Source organism: Marmota monax, unplaced genomic scaffold (genome assembly GCF_021218885.2).
Source record: "Marmota monax isolate L192 unplaced genomic scaffold, Marmota_monax_Labrador192_F-V1.1 WCK01_AAM20220418_F8-fsc00012, whole genome shotgun sequence".
Taxonomy (NCBI): Eukaryota; Metazoa; Chordata; class Mammalia; order Rodentia; family Sciuridae; genus Marmota; species Marmota monax.
Window position 1 is genome coordinate 27,454,575 of NW_026695227.1, and position 18,154 is coordinate 27,472,728.

Here is an 18,154-nt window from a genome sequence, read left to right on the forward strand (position 1 = left end):
CGTTGTAAATTCCCAGCTCAGACAAACCCATATTTAAATGTAAGAACAGGAAACCTTCCTTATTTGGGAATTCAGGATTCTTGATTTCTAATATTTCTTGCTTCCTGCTGCTGCTCTATCCTCAATCACATAGGCTGACTACAGATAGCCCCTCCTAGAGAGAGAGAAGCAAGTGTTAAAGATAAGTGCTTAAAGACTAAACCTCAGTCTATGCTTCTTGGCAGTTTTCCTGTTCATGGGAATCTCTAATACATCCATGTATCTCCCACTAACAAATAAAGCATATTATACAAAACTGCAGTTCAAAATCAAAGATGCCTGAGGAATGAATACAATTAGAAGTTGATGCTTATTTTCAAAACTATTAACCAGGACCTATCCCTTCTCATTTATGGTTCCAAAACACCTAGTCTGTATTTCCAAAAGTGCTCACCTGGTGTCAGCCTACATTTTCTCTGTCACACTTAAAACATTCTTTCAAGACAGTCCTGGTCAATCCATATTAGAGAAACTATGGTTCTTTGTACTAGATTTCAGAAGTATATTCCTAAAGGACAAATGGTTTTCAGTGATAAAATTAACAGTAAGCATTCCACCTAACTACTCAAATAGAACTCTTTAAATATTCTCCAAAATATAACAACTGGGTAGAATTATATTTAATCTTAATTTCTTTTGACATTTAATAGTTAAACTTTCTATTCTTAGTATAAGAACAGAAGACTTAGTGAACTACCTGTATAAATCATTTTATATATTCTGACATTTAAAACTAGTCTACACAGAAATTTACATAATTTACCTAGCTGGTGAAGAGAGTATTAAATGAAAATCTTCACACAGAGACTGGTAAAGAGAATTAAATGAAAATCTTCATGAATAGTCTTTAGATAATGAGCATTCAAAATATAAAAATATTATTTCCCAAAGGATTAATTAATAGGGTAATAGATACAAGTTCAAGTTCTGGAGGACTGAGAACTAGCAACTTCCCTAAGGCACTTTAAGGATAAAGGTAGAAAGTACTGATCAACTATTGCACATATCTAATATACTTAAAATGAAATAATATATCTGACAATACTTTATCAGTTATAAAGGACTAATGTTAGTGATACTCCAAATATGTGCTTAAAATATTGTCCCAGAGAAATACAATAACTGAAATTTTGGTAAGTTCAGTGATTTTGTTAAATTTGAGGGAAAAAATGGTTAGAAAAAGCCCAGCCAATAAGGCTTTGCTGAATTATTATGCCACTGAAAAGTGATTTAATTACCAGAATCAGGTGCAAATTTCCAATTACTGCATAAAGGGACACTTGTATAAAATATACTGGTAGTCAAAACATAAGTCAACTAACTACTCATATCATGATTTTCTGTTATATATTAATTCAAAAATATACTCCTCACCTGTCTGTATTCAACATTGTTGTCTGACTTCTTCAAGAACTGTATGTCACTTGGTAAGACTCTCTTCATTTCTAGTCTCATGAGAGAAAGCATACCTTTGTCAACTGTCCAATTTTGATTTCATTAACCTTACTTTCTCAAACTGAAGCTGCCAGCACTTGACAGGAAATTGAAGACTGAGATAAATAAGCTGAGGGAAGATAATCTGTGTATAGTGGGAAAACTAATCACATTTTCAAAAATTAATATTTAAAAGGGAAATATATTATTTAAAAGATATGGGGGAAGGGCCTCAGAAGATAAAGAATATCTTAATCACATATATTGCATGTCCTTTTAATATAGTAAATGAGACTGGGGGTTAGCTCAGTGGTAGTACATATGAGGTTTAATCCCCAGCACCGTGTCCTCAACCCCTGTTACTCCCACCCCCGCAAAATAACAGTAAGAACCCTTGAAATGTTTTAAACATGTAATATTTGTTAGTTCTCAAACCTTAACCCTGTAAAGGCCAAATTTTTAATCATTTCTTGGAAACTGTGCCAAATTATAAATTCCATCTTCTTAACCAGTGTGTGGGGAGGGGGCAGCCCCTTGTTTACAAGGACCATAATTATGATCAGCTATCACTACTGTCCATACATCAGATTTATCTAGCCTTCACCTTTCTAAATATCTACTTTAAATGCACAAACTCAGATAATCAAAGTTAAATTTCTAGAAGTTCAAAAATCTCACTAAATGTAGATTGTATTTTTACTTATAGTATGGGTAAAATAAATAAATTCCTAACTAAGTGACTGATGGAACTTTAGTACGCTGGCTCTATACATATTTCAGTCCAATGACTTTCTTTTAATTTCAAATTCTCAGCTCTAATAGCGATGGTTTAAACAAATAAAAATTTCAATTATCCTATAATTCAACTATACTGTCTTTGTTCAACATTCTACTTCTGTACCATTATACTTTTATAAACTAACAGGCTTACCATCTATGAATTCCTTGAAACAAAACAGTCAAACAGTACAGCTTATTTAAATTTGTTCTGGTGTCCCTAAGAAAAATATTTTACTTAAAAGATAAGGGGAAAGGAGAAAGAAAAGGGGCAATAAGGCTCTAGGCCTTGAAAGTAAGCACAAGTTCTACTATGCTGAACTCTTTTGTCCGAAGTAAAGTGGATTCTATGGCATACCTATGTACTTTACAAAAGGTCAATTAATTACTTTCAAATCCTTACACAGTTTTTATTTATATAACCATAGAACCAATATTTTCAATCTTGGACAGATTAAAACTAACTTTGATTTTGGAGATAGATACTAAATATCAGTTTCTTACAATTAGAATTTCTTTAAATGCTCCAAATACTAAGATGAAAGTAAATGACTCTTTTTTGTATGTCTGTGTGTTTGATATGACTTCTGAATCACATTTCTGTGAATCCTGATAATACATTTCAGCATGGTTGAATTTCTGAAAGACATAAAATCTAGAAAAATGATCCTGAATACATTCTGTGTTACTTTCTTATCATGTAGATTTCCAATCACTGTAAATGTCACTTTGATAGCTACTCCTCTAGAAGTTAACATAAGTAAAATGTTAAACAATAGATTAATTTTTAATTTTTTTAAAGTTATTTTAGCTTTAGGCTATTCCTTCAAGTATTTGAAAACAAATTACTACTTCAGTTCAGAATTCTTACTTTGTACATTGCATAAATATTAACATAGCAAATTAAAAGTTAATTAAATGAAAGAATGTATAAGAGCACTATTAGCATAATGCATGCCTATTGGTAGACTCTAAATATATATACTTATTCCCAATCCTGGCATCTAAAGTAAACTGCATACCTCTCTTTTAAACAGATAGCAGCTGAGGAAAATGAGAGAAAAGAACTTATGATGATGCCAAAAAAAAAAAAACCTAGTGAGCTTAAAATCTGATTCTATTTGTCAAAGTACTGATATATTTTAAAACACAACTAATTTTTATCACAGAAGATTCAATTGAAAATTAGTTTAAAGCCTAAGTGACTTGGTAAAACAGCATTCATTCATAATTTATAATGAACAATTTATTAGTAGATTGTCCTCTTGCTACTACATAACTTAATCATTTATTCAACTGATGGCTGCTATTCCCACTAAGGACAACACAATAATTCAGAATTATTCTCCCCTTTCAAAATTAATTACTTTGCTTAACAAATTCCACAACTCTAACCCCCCCAGCATAATTTAAGATAGTAGCAAAGTAATTAAGTACTTGTTTTAAGAAGCAATTTCACTTTAATAAAATGTTCATGTCCAAAAGAATAACTCAAGAGGAAATTACTGCATTCAAGAAAGATGTTGACTACAATACTTACGTTATCAAGTATTTTCAACTTAAATATTCAACAATTAACACACAATTAAGTTTACTGCTAACTTGTCTAATAAGGTGGAAAACATGCATAGTCTACAGAATCTAGCTATCACCACTTCTCAGCATACAACCGTTAAAGCTTACGGTTGTATTGAAAGATGAACTTGGTGTGGGGTAAGGAAAGACAGAGGACCATGTCTATACATTCTACTTTCGTAAGTGAAAAATACATATTCAGATTATTTTTGAAGTTCACAATTATGCGGTCACTGAATATAATCATGAAAAGCACTGAACTGAAATCTTCCATCCACCCAGTAATGGCGCTTCTCTACCTGAAGCAAAATCTTTTTTTTTTCTTTTTTTGGTGGGGGGAAAGGGGGGAAATGGTGGTAATGTGAATTTAACCCAGGGGTGCTCTACCACTGAGCTGCACTCCCAGTCCTTTCTTATTTTGAGACAGAGTCTCACAGTTGTAGAGGCTGGCCTCAAACCTATGATTTGTCTGCGTCAGCCTTCCAGAGTCTCTGGGATATCATGAGTGTGCCATTGCACCTAGTGGCAAAATCCTTTCTAAAAAAAATTCATCAAAAAGTAACCAAGATGCAATAAATACAACACATCTTTAGTTTAGTAGCAGAGAAAAATACGCATTCTTATTTCATTAGTCAATGCTCCTGCAAAATCATCAAGATTTATCAATCATATTAACTCCGTAAAACTCAAAATACTTTTCCCCAAAATACATTTTCAACTATCCTTAGTCATTTCTCATCAAAGACTGGTTTAAGTTTTAACCTAAATTAAAAGCTTCTATGTATGCTATTATGAATTCAATTAACATAACAAACCTTTTCTTCCCTTTTTCCAGAACTCAGTCAGAAAGGCAGTGTAAATAAAGTCATTTCTCCTTTCCATACTATTAAGGACAAGATAAGTAAAATCCCAATTATGTAAATACAATTATTTCCATGGTATTTAGGGACACTGAACAACTGAATGCAGTTAATGTTCAAATTATTTTTGAAACACATCTATATTTTTTTTTACTGTTTTTTACACACTGACAAAATACTAACTCAGAAAGTACAACATGATTAATATGAAGAACAATGAATTTTTATTTAACAACTAATAACAATGGGGTTTATAATGAATATTTCCTTCAAAGTACTTGGCCCAAAGGGAGTGAACATAATACATCAAAAGTCCTGTTCCTTAATCAATTATACTCCATGAAGAATCTCAGTATACCTAACTCAAACTCTGAAATTACTTGCTACTAAGTTAAAAACAGAAATTAGAAAACTTAATTCTAAACTTATACTGCTCCTTAAATTTTGAGATCTTGGTCAAGTAATAGAATATAAAATCTAAAATTCCTCAGTTGTAAAATGAAAAAACACTATTACATCTGCTCTGGTTAATCCACAAGATGGATATAAAGAAATCAAATAACCTATGTGAAAATTCTCTGAAAAATATCAAACAAAAAGCAGACAGAAGTGTTATTAGTAGTAAACAGATGTTATCATACAAGAGTTTCATCTGTTCTTCTGTAAGGTTTTCTTTTTTTAAAAGAAATGCATTTAAGTGCTCTTTATGTGTAATATGAAATGAATTGCATTCTGCCATCATGTTTAAGAAATTAGAATAAATAATTGAATTTAAAAAATTTTTAAAAAAGAAATGCACTTAAAATTCTTTAATTGTAAATGAATAAAAAGCTGAATAAAAAAATTATAAGGAAATATAATGAGAGACCTTTAATAATACTGGGAAATTTGTCCAAAGTACTAGGGAAATTCATTACTGTGAAATAATTCATGAAACATAGTATCAACTCTTTAGGTTAAATGAAATCATGCTAGGGAATTAAAATACAGTAATGTATCAACCATGTTAATTCTTATTCTCAGACTTACCTCTGCCCATTTAAGAATACAGGTCACACAGAAGACATGATTACAACTTTCTGGAAAACCAATTTCCTTCTCTAACAGGCAATTAAGACATATTGGACATCTATCTGCTTCATTGTAAAACAGACCAGTGGTAGCAGTACCATTTCTGTTTTCTTCACCTGTAGAGTAAAACAACCAAATGTGTTTTCAAGTCCTCTAAAACAAAAAAACTTATTTCTATAGCAATAAGGTAGACTAGATACTCTAAGGGCCCTCCTATTACAAAACAATTAGATCTTAGATAAGTAACAAACATAGTCCTTAAGTCCAATAGCCCAACATTAATTACTTTGGCATGCACTTGTCTTGTGTGCATTTCTGTATATATATATAGGGGATTGCAATAACTGAACCCAGCATCTTAAACATGCTAAGCACATGCTCTAACACTGAGCTACACCTCCTGCCACTTTATTTTTAATGGGGGAGTAAAAAGAACTTCAATTAGTTTTAATGAATTTTAAAATAATAATTTATTTTTTTAAATGAATAATTTTTAGGATTCAAACTTTTAAAAGTAAAAATGGCTATAGTGGTAAATCTTCTACTCAAACTTATCTCCACCCATCTAGTTCTATCCAACCAAATAACAACTGTTAAGTTTCTTCTGTGTCTTTCCAAAGATTTTTCTAATGCATAGAAAAGAAAGCCTTAATACATTTCCTTCCATTCACACACTGCAACAACAATACACATTATTCTGCTTTTTTATTTTTTATTGATGGACATAAAATTGTTTTCAGCCTTTGCCTATGATAAACAACTTTGCATGCACCGCTGACTCAGAATAAAAAAAAAACTCTAAAATTTAGCATAAATAAAGGAATGAATAGCTGAAATATGAACAGTGTACAGCAAGCAAATGAAAAGCTGCAATTATCCTGGGCATGAATATCCATACTAATGTTCAGATCTGGAGACCAAGCCTTCCCAGGTAGGAGAACTAACAGTAATACTTAGAGACTCTAGGACTAAGGTGTTCCAGCATGGATCTAGGAAGAAGCAAGTCACATATAATTCCTGTAGAGGAAAGAATCCCTAAATTAGGCATTCAGGATTCCACACATTAAATTTATCAAATATCAAATTCTAATCAAACATTAACAAATCTAGGGAAATTAGCCACCATGAGTAAGAATCAGCAAAAACAAAATTAGCAAAAACCAAAATCACTGGTTTCAAAAATCAGAATTGTTAAATACCGCGAAGAATAACTAAACAGCAGATCAGACCAAGAAGAAAAGAGTACTTCTGAACTGCAAGAAGAAACTATCTAGGTTCTAGAAGACAGAAAAGGATATATAACAATGACAGAGAGGCTAAGAAATGAGCTAGAAGCAAGGTCTAACATACTAATTAAAATCCAGAACAGAATTAAAAGAGAATAATTAAAGAGGCTGAAAAAAAAAATGTATACCTCTTTAGTTTACATTAGAGTTTAACAACAAAAACAAGTAAAAACAAAAAACTCCTTGTGTATTTTGACATGCATACAAATAAATGTTTAGAAACACAAAGTTTTGCTTTCAACAGACAAGCTTCATAAAAACAAAACATTACCTTCCATATCTTCATACTCCTGATCTCCCACATTTAGGGTATATACAGTTTTCTTCTTCATTTCTCCTTGGAAAAGAATTTCCTATAGGATGAATTACAATAAAGAATTTTTATGTTTTACTTCTCTCAATAATATTTATTAAAAAATTAATTATGAATTATAAGAAATTACACATAAAAGAACACAGTACAAACCAAGCCAGTCTGTGGATAATCCAGTATTCTTTTATAGTACTTGCAAGAAAAAAAAGCAAACAGTTTTATTGAAAAGAAAAGCCTTATCTAACTACTAAATAAAAGCTAAATGATAAATTCTATGACAACAATACAATCCAAACATAAGAAAAAGAGATGAACCTGAAATGGAGTTTTCAGGGAAGCTAATAAGTCACATGTTGAGGAACTTAAGGCATTTATGAAGCAACACAGTATAAGGAAATAAAATAGAAATTAGCTAAGACAATCTGACAAGAATAGTCAGTAAATGAAAGTATGTATATTTGTGTATACTGGAACAGGATGGGCATATAAGCCAAGAATTGCACCTGAAATTTCACAATGAGGGGCAATAAAAGAAATAGGCAATGTACTGTAAATCAAATAAACTAGATTATAGACAGATCTCTGATGAGAAGTGGCTATGGATGTAGTTCAGTAGTAGAGCACTTTCCTAGCATATGCAAGATCCCAAGTTTGATGCCCACTATTACAAAAATATCAGAGATAGACAGAAGGGCAGACAGACAGATGGACAGACACAGATATAAGTTTATTTTTTTAAAGATTGCTATGTGAGAAAGTATAGAATGGATTACAGAGGGGAGAGATTAGAAGCAGAATAATTTGCATAACTCAAGTAATTGAATGTGAATTAGAAAACCAGAAAATTAAAGAGCAGATGAATAATTTCTGAGATTCAGTAAGCAATTATGGGGCCAGGTGTGGGGGTGCATGCCTGTAATCCCAACAGCTCGGGAGAATTGTGGGTGGAAACCAGCCTCAGCAAATAGCAAGATGTTAAGCAACTCAGTAAGACCCTGTCTCTAAATAAAAATACAAAACAGGGCTAGAGATGTGGCTCAGAGTGCCCCTGAGTTCAATCCCCAGTACCAAAAAAAAAAAAAAAAGCAATCATGGGGAAGGAGTCAAATTATTTTTCTGGCCTAGACAACTAGGAAAATGATAATTTGATAAGGAAAGAGAGAGAAAGAAAAACATGGGAAAGGAAATTAATTTGGTTGTCAAAGGGAAAAAAATTATGAGGAAAAAATAGTTTTAAAAATCAATTCTCAATATCCTTCTTGAAATTATGTAAAACACATGAATGCAAAAACCCATCTGAATACAGACATTGTAGGTATCTAAACAGAACAAATTCCCCAATTTTTCAATTATGATTCTCCTATGTATCTGAAGAAATTTTCCTATTTTCTAAAATTATATACACATGCTAATTTCTAGGTTAATAGTATGACTTTCCTAGGAAAATTTCCTGTTTGGTTAAATAAAGTCACTCTTCTGTTTACAAAACCAACTGCAAAACAAGAAACTTAGTAGCAGATGTTAAGAATAAATATTTGGGGGTATGGTAACTGGCGATTGAACCCAGAGGTACTTTACCACTAAGGTACATCCCCAGCTCTTTTTATTTTAAGACAGGGTCTCAGTAAGTTTGTTAGGGCCTCACTAAATTGCTGAGGCTGGCTTCAAACTTACGATCCTCCTGCCTCAGCATCCTGAGCCACTAGGATTTATGTGTGCCACCATGCCCAACAAATGTGAAAATAACATAAAGATTGCAGTGATTTAAAGCTCAAAATGAACCAAAAGTCAGTTTAAAAAAAATAAAAAAGACTTAATTCAATCAATCTTCCTTAATAAAAGTAGAACATCAAAACAAGAGGACAACTTCTCATTCTTTGCCTACATTTGCAGTATCTGTTTTAGTTCTGGTGCTATTCTTTAGAGACAAACAACACAAAGATAAATGTTCAGGAAAGATGACAAAAATGGCTACAGCCTTAGAAACCCTATCATTTACAGACAAGTAAAGTGGTAAGCCTGGAAAAACAGAAACCTTAAGAAGAATGTGAGCAGTTATCTTAAAATGGAATGGACTATTCTGAGAGGCAATAATATAACCTATCAATGAAGATATTCAAGCAAGTCAATGACCTCTTATGGGTTTTGTTTTAACTCGAAGATTTATTGAGTACTATAGTCAATTCACTAAGTTCAGCACTGAACAAAAACCGAAATCCTTGCCTGTCTACTCTAGTAAAGGAGACAAAATAACTAAAATATCTATTATAACAGAAGCTAAAAATGCTATAGAAAAAAAAATTAACAACAGTGGAGCTAAAAAAAAAAAAAAGAGTGAGAAACTAGGGAGACTGCTATTTTACAGAGTGTTTAGGGAAAGCCTCTCTATAAAATGACGTTTGAACTGGCAGTGTAAAAGAAGCAAAAGAGAAAAAGTTGCATGTATAGTGTTAAGCATTACAGGTAGAGAAGAACAAATGTGAAAGTACTCAGAGAAGCAGCTTTGTTATGTTCAAGGAACAAGAAACAGAAGAGTATGGTTAGAATAGAGCCAAACAGGAATAGCAGTAGGTAAGAAAAGAGAGGTAACAGAAGACAAGATCATGCAGCACTTTCTAAGCTAAAGTAAATACAATGGCTTCTTCTCTGAGAGAGATGGGCCCCTTAGGCAGTTTTGAGCAGAAGTAATACCAAGGGGGAAAGTAGAAGCCAGCAAGATTACTCTAATAATCTACAAAAAAAGATGTCATAGCTTTGTACCAGAGTGGTAACAAAGACAATAGAAAGTGCTCAGACTTCAGTTGTGTTTTTTGAAAATTTGGCCATGAGAATCTGATGACAGACTGGATGAAAGGTATTCGTTAGAGAGCAAGAGTCCAGGATAATTTCAAAGGATTTTTATTCAAGCAAATAGAATGATGAAGTTGCTTACATAGAGAGGACTACTTAAAAAAAAAATCACATAACCATTTACTCTCGTTGTTATTTATGCAGAAAGAAAGCATCAATATAACCTAAGAACCTGTTACAAATTCAGGATATCTCAAGAACCATCAAATACATAGTGAATCCAAATCTGCATTTTAAGCTCTGTACAAAATCAATATACTTTAAAGCCTGAAAAGCAATGGTCTAAACAACTTGCCAACTTAGTTGATTTTAGAGTCATACTGTGCTCCTATATGGTCTATAATTGCATATAATTTTTAATTTCTGCTCATATCATACTACCATATCTCTCCCATTATTCTAAATAATGTTAATAAAAACTATTTAAATCAATGTGATAAAAACATCAATCTGAAAATTGACACAATATTTTAAAAATGTAACAAATTTTCAGAAGATGTAGTAGATTATCTCTGTATACATAATTTGTCGCACCTATGCTATTTTCACATTTTCTCCTCTAAGAATAGCATTCATATTTATAAATTATAATTTACATTTTATAATGAATGAACTGTCTTCTCTAAGTCTCATGTAGTAAAGCACACAAGCTTTCCCTTCTATTAAAAATATGCTTTAAAAACTGCAGAAGTACTTCAAACTTTTAGAAGTTGTGTTCTTCCTGTATTAATAATCTTTTATACCTGAAAAATGATTATGCCATATTAACACTTTAAACTAATAAGGTTCTTAGCATTTCATTAGATTTTTTTTTGTAAAAACAGCATCAATATAACCTAGGAACATGTAGCAACATGGCCATATCTCAACCAATTTTAAGTTGCCAAGACTGGTCTTATATTTGTGATCCTCTTGCCTTGGCATTCCAAGTAGGTGGGATTATAGTTATGCACTACCACACTCTGCTCACTAGACTTTTGTCTAAACTTTTTAATCTTTTTTTCTTAAGTTTCAGTTCAACAACTTATAACCTTTTGCAGGGGGATTGGGGTGGGGGGGTGTTACCAGTGTTTGAACTCGGGGGTGCTTGACCACTGAGACACATCCCCAGCCCTATTTTATATTTTACTTAGAGACAGGGTCTCACTGAGTTGCTTAGTGGCTGGCTTTGAACTCACAATCCTCCTGCCTCAGCTTCCCGAGCCGCTGTGATTACAGGTGTGTGTCACCACGCACAGCACAACTTATGAACTTTTAACTTGTTCATGTTTATCTGCTGTATCTGCCTGGACTCCAATTTCTGATCCAAGAATCCAGGCTTTTGAATATCAGCTTTTCTTTGAATTTCCAGTAACAGAAATGCAGGAATACCACACAAAGCTGCAGTCCTAGCCAGTAATAGAAGACCTAAGAGATAAGCTATAAGTGGGTAGGATTATTGTTCTTTGTGGTTATCTAAAAAAGTTAGACATATCCCAATTTGGGGCTATTTACTATCTATGGTTCTATTCACAAGTCATATCCTTCCTACACTACTTATTACTACCTTCTGCTAAGCTCTGTAAGTAAATTATAAATATAACTAAATTTTCTTTTGATGGTTCTAAATTTACTTCAAATAAATTTCAGATAATAGATGATCATTTAAGATTTTTGATAAACTGTTTACTTTTCTGATGATTTTAACTTAATGAATTTTAATCTTTAATGGCTTTCTCAGACTTTATCTTTCAAAGTTAAAATACCTTTTTAGTCTGTTATACCTGATATAATGTTCTAACATACTTCTATCTACTAGCTGCTCTTTTCCATTTCATTATACACATTATAATGAAAAAATAATAATAATATCTCTATTATGTACTGGAAATAATATTTGAAATATATTAATGCAAAATCTGGGGGGAACAGTCCGATTTTTAAATTTTATAAGAAGCCACTGAAGTTTGAAATTTGGGAGATAAAAAGAAAAAAAAAACTACAGGTACAAATCAATTTTCAGGAGTTCAACACTCATTTTTTCCACAGAACCATGGAATACATGGAAGTAAGAATCCTAGGCCAGATATTGCTACGCATTCAAATAACAGCAGCATGTTGAAAATTTTCAGTTCTCTAGAATAGTGCTGCCCCAAAAGAAATTACTCTATGAAGCAATATTAAATGTGAGTAGTGTCAGAAAACAAATTTTCAAATTTACTGACATTTTAATGAATTTAAATTTCAGAAGTCAATGACCTACTGGCTACTATACTAGGCAGTTCAGTTATTTAAGAAAATGTTTCAAGTTATATCTGGGATTCTTAAGTATGTTTTATTTTCACAGTTAATTGGGCATCTAAAGTTTCAAGAAATCAGAAGGAACCAGAGGTACCTTAGTAATATAAACTAAGCTTTTTAGCTTAACCTGGTTCAGTTTAAAATTGAAATATTAAATTTTCTTCTTTCTCTTTACCTTTTTTTCCTTCCAAAGTCCTTTCTAGTTTACTTCAAAACCTTCCCTGTCTGCTTCCTACTACTGTCCTTCAAGTAAGTCCATGGCATCTAATGGTATCTACATGTTGGTGACTACTACAAACTTTAGAGTCCAATAGGCCTAAGCTTCAAATCCCAGCTCCAGTGTAATAAATGGCTATTGATACTAGTACTAGAAAGAGAAATGGGAAGGGCAATAAAATTGCTACCTGCCCATTCTCTTCATTTTCCCTAAAGTAAAAGGCAAAAAGTTAAAACATTTCTGAACAACTAAACTGATCAACTTCTACTAATATTTTATTAAAAGGATAGAATCAGATTCTCAGGATAAAAAGAAAAAAAGAAATGGCCATAAAGAAAATTACTACCCAGTCTCAAATCTAATCCTGCCATTGCAGAATCTATCACTAAAGGGCACTGATATGAAAAATGGGAGCCAGCGCTGAATGAAAGAGATTCTGGGAAAAAGTGAGAGCTGCCTCTGTGTTGGGCATAATTAAGACAAGAACAAGGTACATTTCATGCAGATGCTAAATACTTTGTTGATTTGTATGACTAAGGTGTTTGTCAGCTTTTTTGCTGCTGTGACTAAAGGATCTGACCAGAACAATTATAGAGGATGAAAAGTTTATTTGGGAGCTCACAGCTTAAGAGGCCTCAATCCATAGACAGCAGGCTCCATTCCTTGGGGGCTCAAGGTGAGGCAAAACAAAATGGTGGAAGAGCATGGTAGAGGGAAGCAGCTCACATGATGATTAGGAAGCAGAGAGAGATTACCGCTTGCCAGATACAAATATGTACCACAAAACCATGCCCCCAATGCCTTACCTCCTCCAGGCACTCCCCACCTGCCTTCAGTTACCTCTCAATCTCATCAGGTGATTAATTAATTGATTGGGTTAAGTCTCTCATAACCCAATCATTTCCCATCTCGAATGTCTCACATGTGAGCTTTTGGGGGGACACCTCACATCTAAATCTTAACATAAGGTTCTCAGATAACTCACAAGAACCTCTCTTAGATAATCTATTTCTCTCTATCCTTTATCTCCAGCTCTCTATCAAAGACAAACAAGTCTCCCAATTCAACACTGCATTCAATAAAATTCACATATTCAGTGAGGCACTCTGACTGATATACTTCAATAATAACCTGGGCACTATTGTCTTGCAATAATAAGCATTCAAATGTTGACCATTACTGTTAATGTAGAATCATCCACTTGGAGCCCTCCATAAAACCACTGAGCACCTCTCACTTATTTACTAAAATATTAGGTCCTCCCTTGAAGAAAATGATTTTCCTGGGAGAACCATAAGAAAGACTCTTATTGATGTCCAGGGAAGGCTACTATCTAACATCCTGAAAAATGAAAATCTAGCTGTTTTTGTAAATAAAGTTTTGTTGCAGCACAGCCATACTTACTTCTTTTGTATTTTCATTTCTATCAACAGCTCTATTTCACAGCAACTTTAAAACCACCAAAAAATAGGAAAACTGTGATAGATAAAACAAACATTGAATAATTTTTTTTTTTTTTTTTTTTTGTAATGGACTCATTTACATGCTCTGCTTTCAGTTCCTCTGCACATCAGTTCCTGGAAATACTTCCTAGTTCAATTTCTGAAAAGATTATCAGTAATTTGGTTGACTATTGGCAGTTGATAGACAACAGCAATTTCTACAAACCTTTCATATTCAATTCCTCTGATCTGGGCTATACTCAGAAAAGATCTTTTTTTGACCAAGAATTTATTGATCAATGAATAATCTTTTATTGATCAATGAATAATCTTTGATATTGTTTCTTACCAAACTGAAAATTAAGAACCTAACGTTGTCCATGCTTATAGGTCTTACAACAAAATGAATTTCATTTATCAATCCATAAATTGAAGCTAGGTCTCAGAACATTTCTAAAATTCTTGCCCAGTATCTGCAATAGCAAGTAAGTGCCAAAATAGTCCAAAATATGAAGCATGTTCCTTCATGCTATGTTATATGATGACCAATGTCTTAATTACTAATTATTTTTAAATGATTTTAATTATTTTTTAAATAATTATTTATTTATGATTATTTAACTAATATTTTTAATGATTAAAATTAATGAATAAAAGATCTTCACAAAACTTCAGGCAGAGTATATATGTTGATTTGAAAATAGAAAGTTTTCCAAAAGTATTATAATTGTTATAGAGTTCATGAAAACTAAAAGAGAAATTAATTGGGGCTGGGGATATGGCTCAAGCGGTAGCGCGCTTGCCTGGCATGCGTGCAGCCCGGGTTCGATCCTCAGCACCACATACAAACAAAGATGTTGTGTCCGCCAAAAACTAAAAAAATAAATATTAAAAAATTCTCTCTCTCTCTTTCTCTGTCTCTCTCTCTCTCTCTTTAAAAAAAAAAAAAAAGAGAAATTAATTGTCCTACATTCTTCTTCATTTAATGTAGCACCTTCTTCTCAAGAGTTTGCCCTGTTACATATGATAGGACCATATATATTTTGGAAAAAATGATAAAATATAATTCACAAACTGCTTTTAACTATGACCATAAAGAGATTCAAGGTGCCGTTTCATTCTAAAATATGTAAAAAGTGAGGTCAAGAGTTCCAGTTCTGGAATAAACACACACCAATTTGCTAATTTCACTGAATGAAACTATAAAGACCCAAACAGAATGAATGGAGCAGTGACATGAAGATTAAGAAGTAAATAACATCTGGGCCCAGTGGTATACACATATAATTCCAGGAGACTGAGGCAGGAAGATCACCAGTTCAAAGACAGCCTCAGCAACTTAATATAAGGCCCTACGCATCTCAGAAAAATCCTGTCTGTAAATAAAATATAAAAAAGGACTGAGGATGAGGCTCAGAGGTAAAAGTACTGCTGGGTTCAATCCCTGGTACTATCTATCTATATATATATATATATATATATATATATATATATATATATATATAGTAATAGGAGGGTTGGGGAAGAGACCAGAATCCAATATATCATCAAACTGACAGTAAGTTTACCATTTTCCCCACCCAGAAACCCCTGGTCTAGGCTTAATGGAGCCTGAAACATAGAAAACAGACACTGGTAATAACAGAGAGAACTTTACGGGAGGAAATCCTTGTAGCTCTATCTGAAGAATGAGAAAGGACTCTCTCAATGCTGAAGAGAAAGGATTATTACCACCACCACTCCTACCTTTTACTCATTTCTTAAGTGCCAGTCTTCAGGTAATCCTATGGTGGTGGTGGTGGCTACAACATAAGCAGCAGTAGGAGCCTAAAACTGAGAGGAACCATCCTCACAAACTAAAGAAACTCTGGGCCGTTTTTGTCCATTTTTCTCCTGTCTTCCTATCACATGGATACAGACATAATTTATACAAAATGGATTAGAGGAAAATTGCCCTTTCCAGCCAAAGGACAGAAAAGAGGGTCTCAGAGATCCAGAAAATACCATGAATATAACAGATGAAAGAACTTGGAAAAGAATGGTATCTGTTTAAGAATTCCTACTTCATCCCTCAGTTATACATAAATGTAGATTTAACCTAAGCAGCATACCATAGATACTGAAAACCAAAATATGAGATAAACACTCATGCAGTTCACATACTGGCTACTGGGTAGTACACAAACTAAGACAATCAACAGAAACAAACACCAAGTTGATACAGATGTTAAAGCAATGGGTAAATTATCTACACGAATTATCTAAAGGGTGGAAAATGATTTCTAAAATAGGGTATTAAAAAGCTTAAATTATTCTTAAATGCAAAGATTAAAAACAAATCACATAGTATGGCAATATGTAAATCAATGGATGGGTAACTGATGTGATTCTGCAATCTGTGTATGGGGTGAAGGTGGGAGTTCATAACCCACTTGAATCAAAGTGTGGAATATGATATGTCAAGAAATTTGTAATGTTTTGAACAACCAACAATAAAAAATTAAAAAAAAAAAAAAATATCAACTAATCATTAACATCCTATAAAAGGTATCTGAAATACTCAAAAAAAAAAAAAAAAACAAATCACAGTTAAGAATTGGATGAGGGCTGGGGCTGTAGTTTGCCTCACATGTGTGAAGCACTGGGCTCGATCCTCAGCATCATATAAAAATAAATAAAGAAACTGTGTGTTCATCTACAACTAAAAAAATATATATTAAAAAAAGAATTAGATGATATAAAGAACCATGGAAATTTTAGAACTAAAAAATACAGTAACTGAAATTTAAAAACATGCTACCTAGACTCAATAGCAGAATGGGAATGAAGAGCAAAGAATCCAATGCATTTGAAAAATATAACAATAGAAATATATCCAATCAAAACAAAAACAAAATATGAAAAAGATTACTAAATGAAGTTTTTTAGTCAGAGGAAATAGAACACCAAGAATAATGGAAGAAAAAGAAAAAATGGTAAATATCTGCATAAATATAATGAACTGCTCTCACCTTGAATTTTTAAAACTGTTTGACAAGAAAAGCAAATATTTGCTGGGTGCAGTGGCACACACCTGTAATCCCAGTGACTCAGAAGCTGAGGCAAGAGGGTCGCCAGTTCCAAGCCAGCCTTGGTAACTTAGGGAGACACTATCTCAAAATAGGAGGGAAAAAAAAAGTTAAATGCCCCTGGGTTCAATCCCTAATACTACAAGGGAAAGGGAACAAATATTTACAACATTTTCTGGTAAGATATATGTAGATATAATACAAGATAATGACACCATAAAGAGAAAGAACAAAGGAACCTACATGGTGGTTAAGTTTTCTACATTTTCACTTGAAGTAGTAAATATTGATTCTAAGTAGAATGAAAAGTAAAAAATTAAGTATATATATATTTTCTAATCCCCAGAGCTATCATTAAAAAAGTAGACAGTCAAAAGAAAAATAGACTAAAATTTTAACACTAAAAAATGTTCAAATAACCGAAAGAAGCTATAGAACAAAAACAGAAGTAACAGAAAATGATATAGTAATCCTAAATCTAAAAACATCAATAATTAAAATATGAGATGCACAGCAAAAGCAATATAACATTAAACTGCTTGTCAGAAAAGGACTCAAATCAATAATATAAACTCCTACCTTAAAAATCTAGAAAAAAAAGGAAAATATATGCAAAGTAGACATAAGAAAATATAAGGAATAGAAATCAATAAAATGGTAAAACAGGAAAAAAAATCAATAAAACCAAAAGCTCATTCTCTGAAAAGATCAATAAGATTTAAATCTCTACCAAGACTGATGATACCATGAATTACCCTAGAACTATTTAAAGAAATTGAATTTGTCGTTAAAAGCCTTCCAAAAAACAAGCCTCTGGGCCCAGATAATTTCCCTGGTAAATTCTACTAAATATCTAAGAAAGAAATAACATCAAATAAACATAATCTCTTCCAGAAAATGGAAAATGGGCAGTTCTCAGCTCATTTTATGAGTCCAGCATTA

General features: G+C 32.6%; 1 protein-coding gene across 3 annotated transcripts in view; it reads right to left on the minus strand.

The window, feature by feature from the left end:
* Positions 1 to 18,154, minus strand: part of Scaf11 (SR-related CTD associated factor 11) — a 78,671-nt gene that overhangs the window by 36,553 nt on the left and 23,964 nt on the right. For all 3 annotated transcript variants that reach the window (XM_046435924.2, XM_046435925.2, XM_046435923.2), the window contains exons 2-3: positions 7,314 to 7,395; positions 5,715 to 5,872 (exon numbers count right to left, since the gene is read on the minus strand). In XM_046435924.2, coding sequence (XP_046291880.1) covers positions 5,715 to 5,872; positions 7,314 to 7,374 — 219 coding nt within the window. In that variant the 5' untranslated portion in view covers positions 7,375 to 7,395. The remainder of the gene's footprint in view (positions 1 to 5,714; positions 5,873 to 7,313; positions 7,396 to 18,154) is intronic.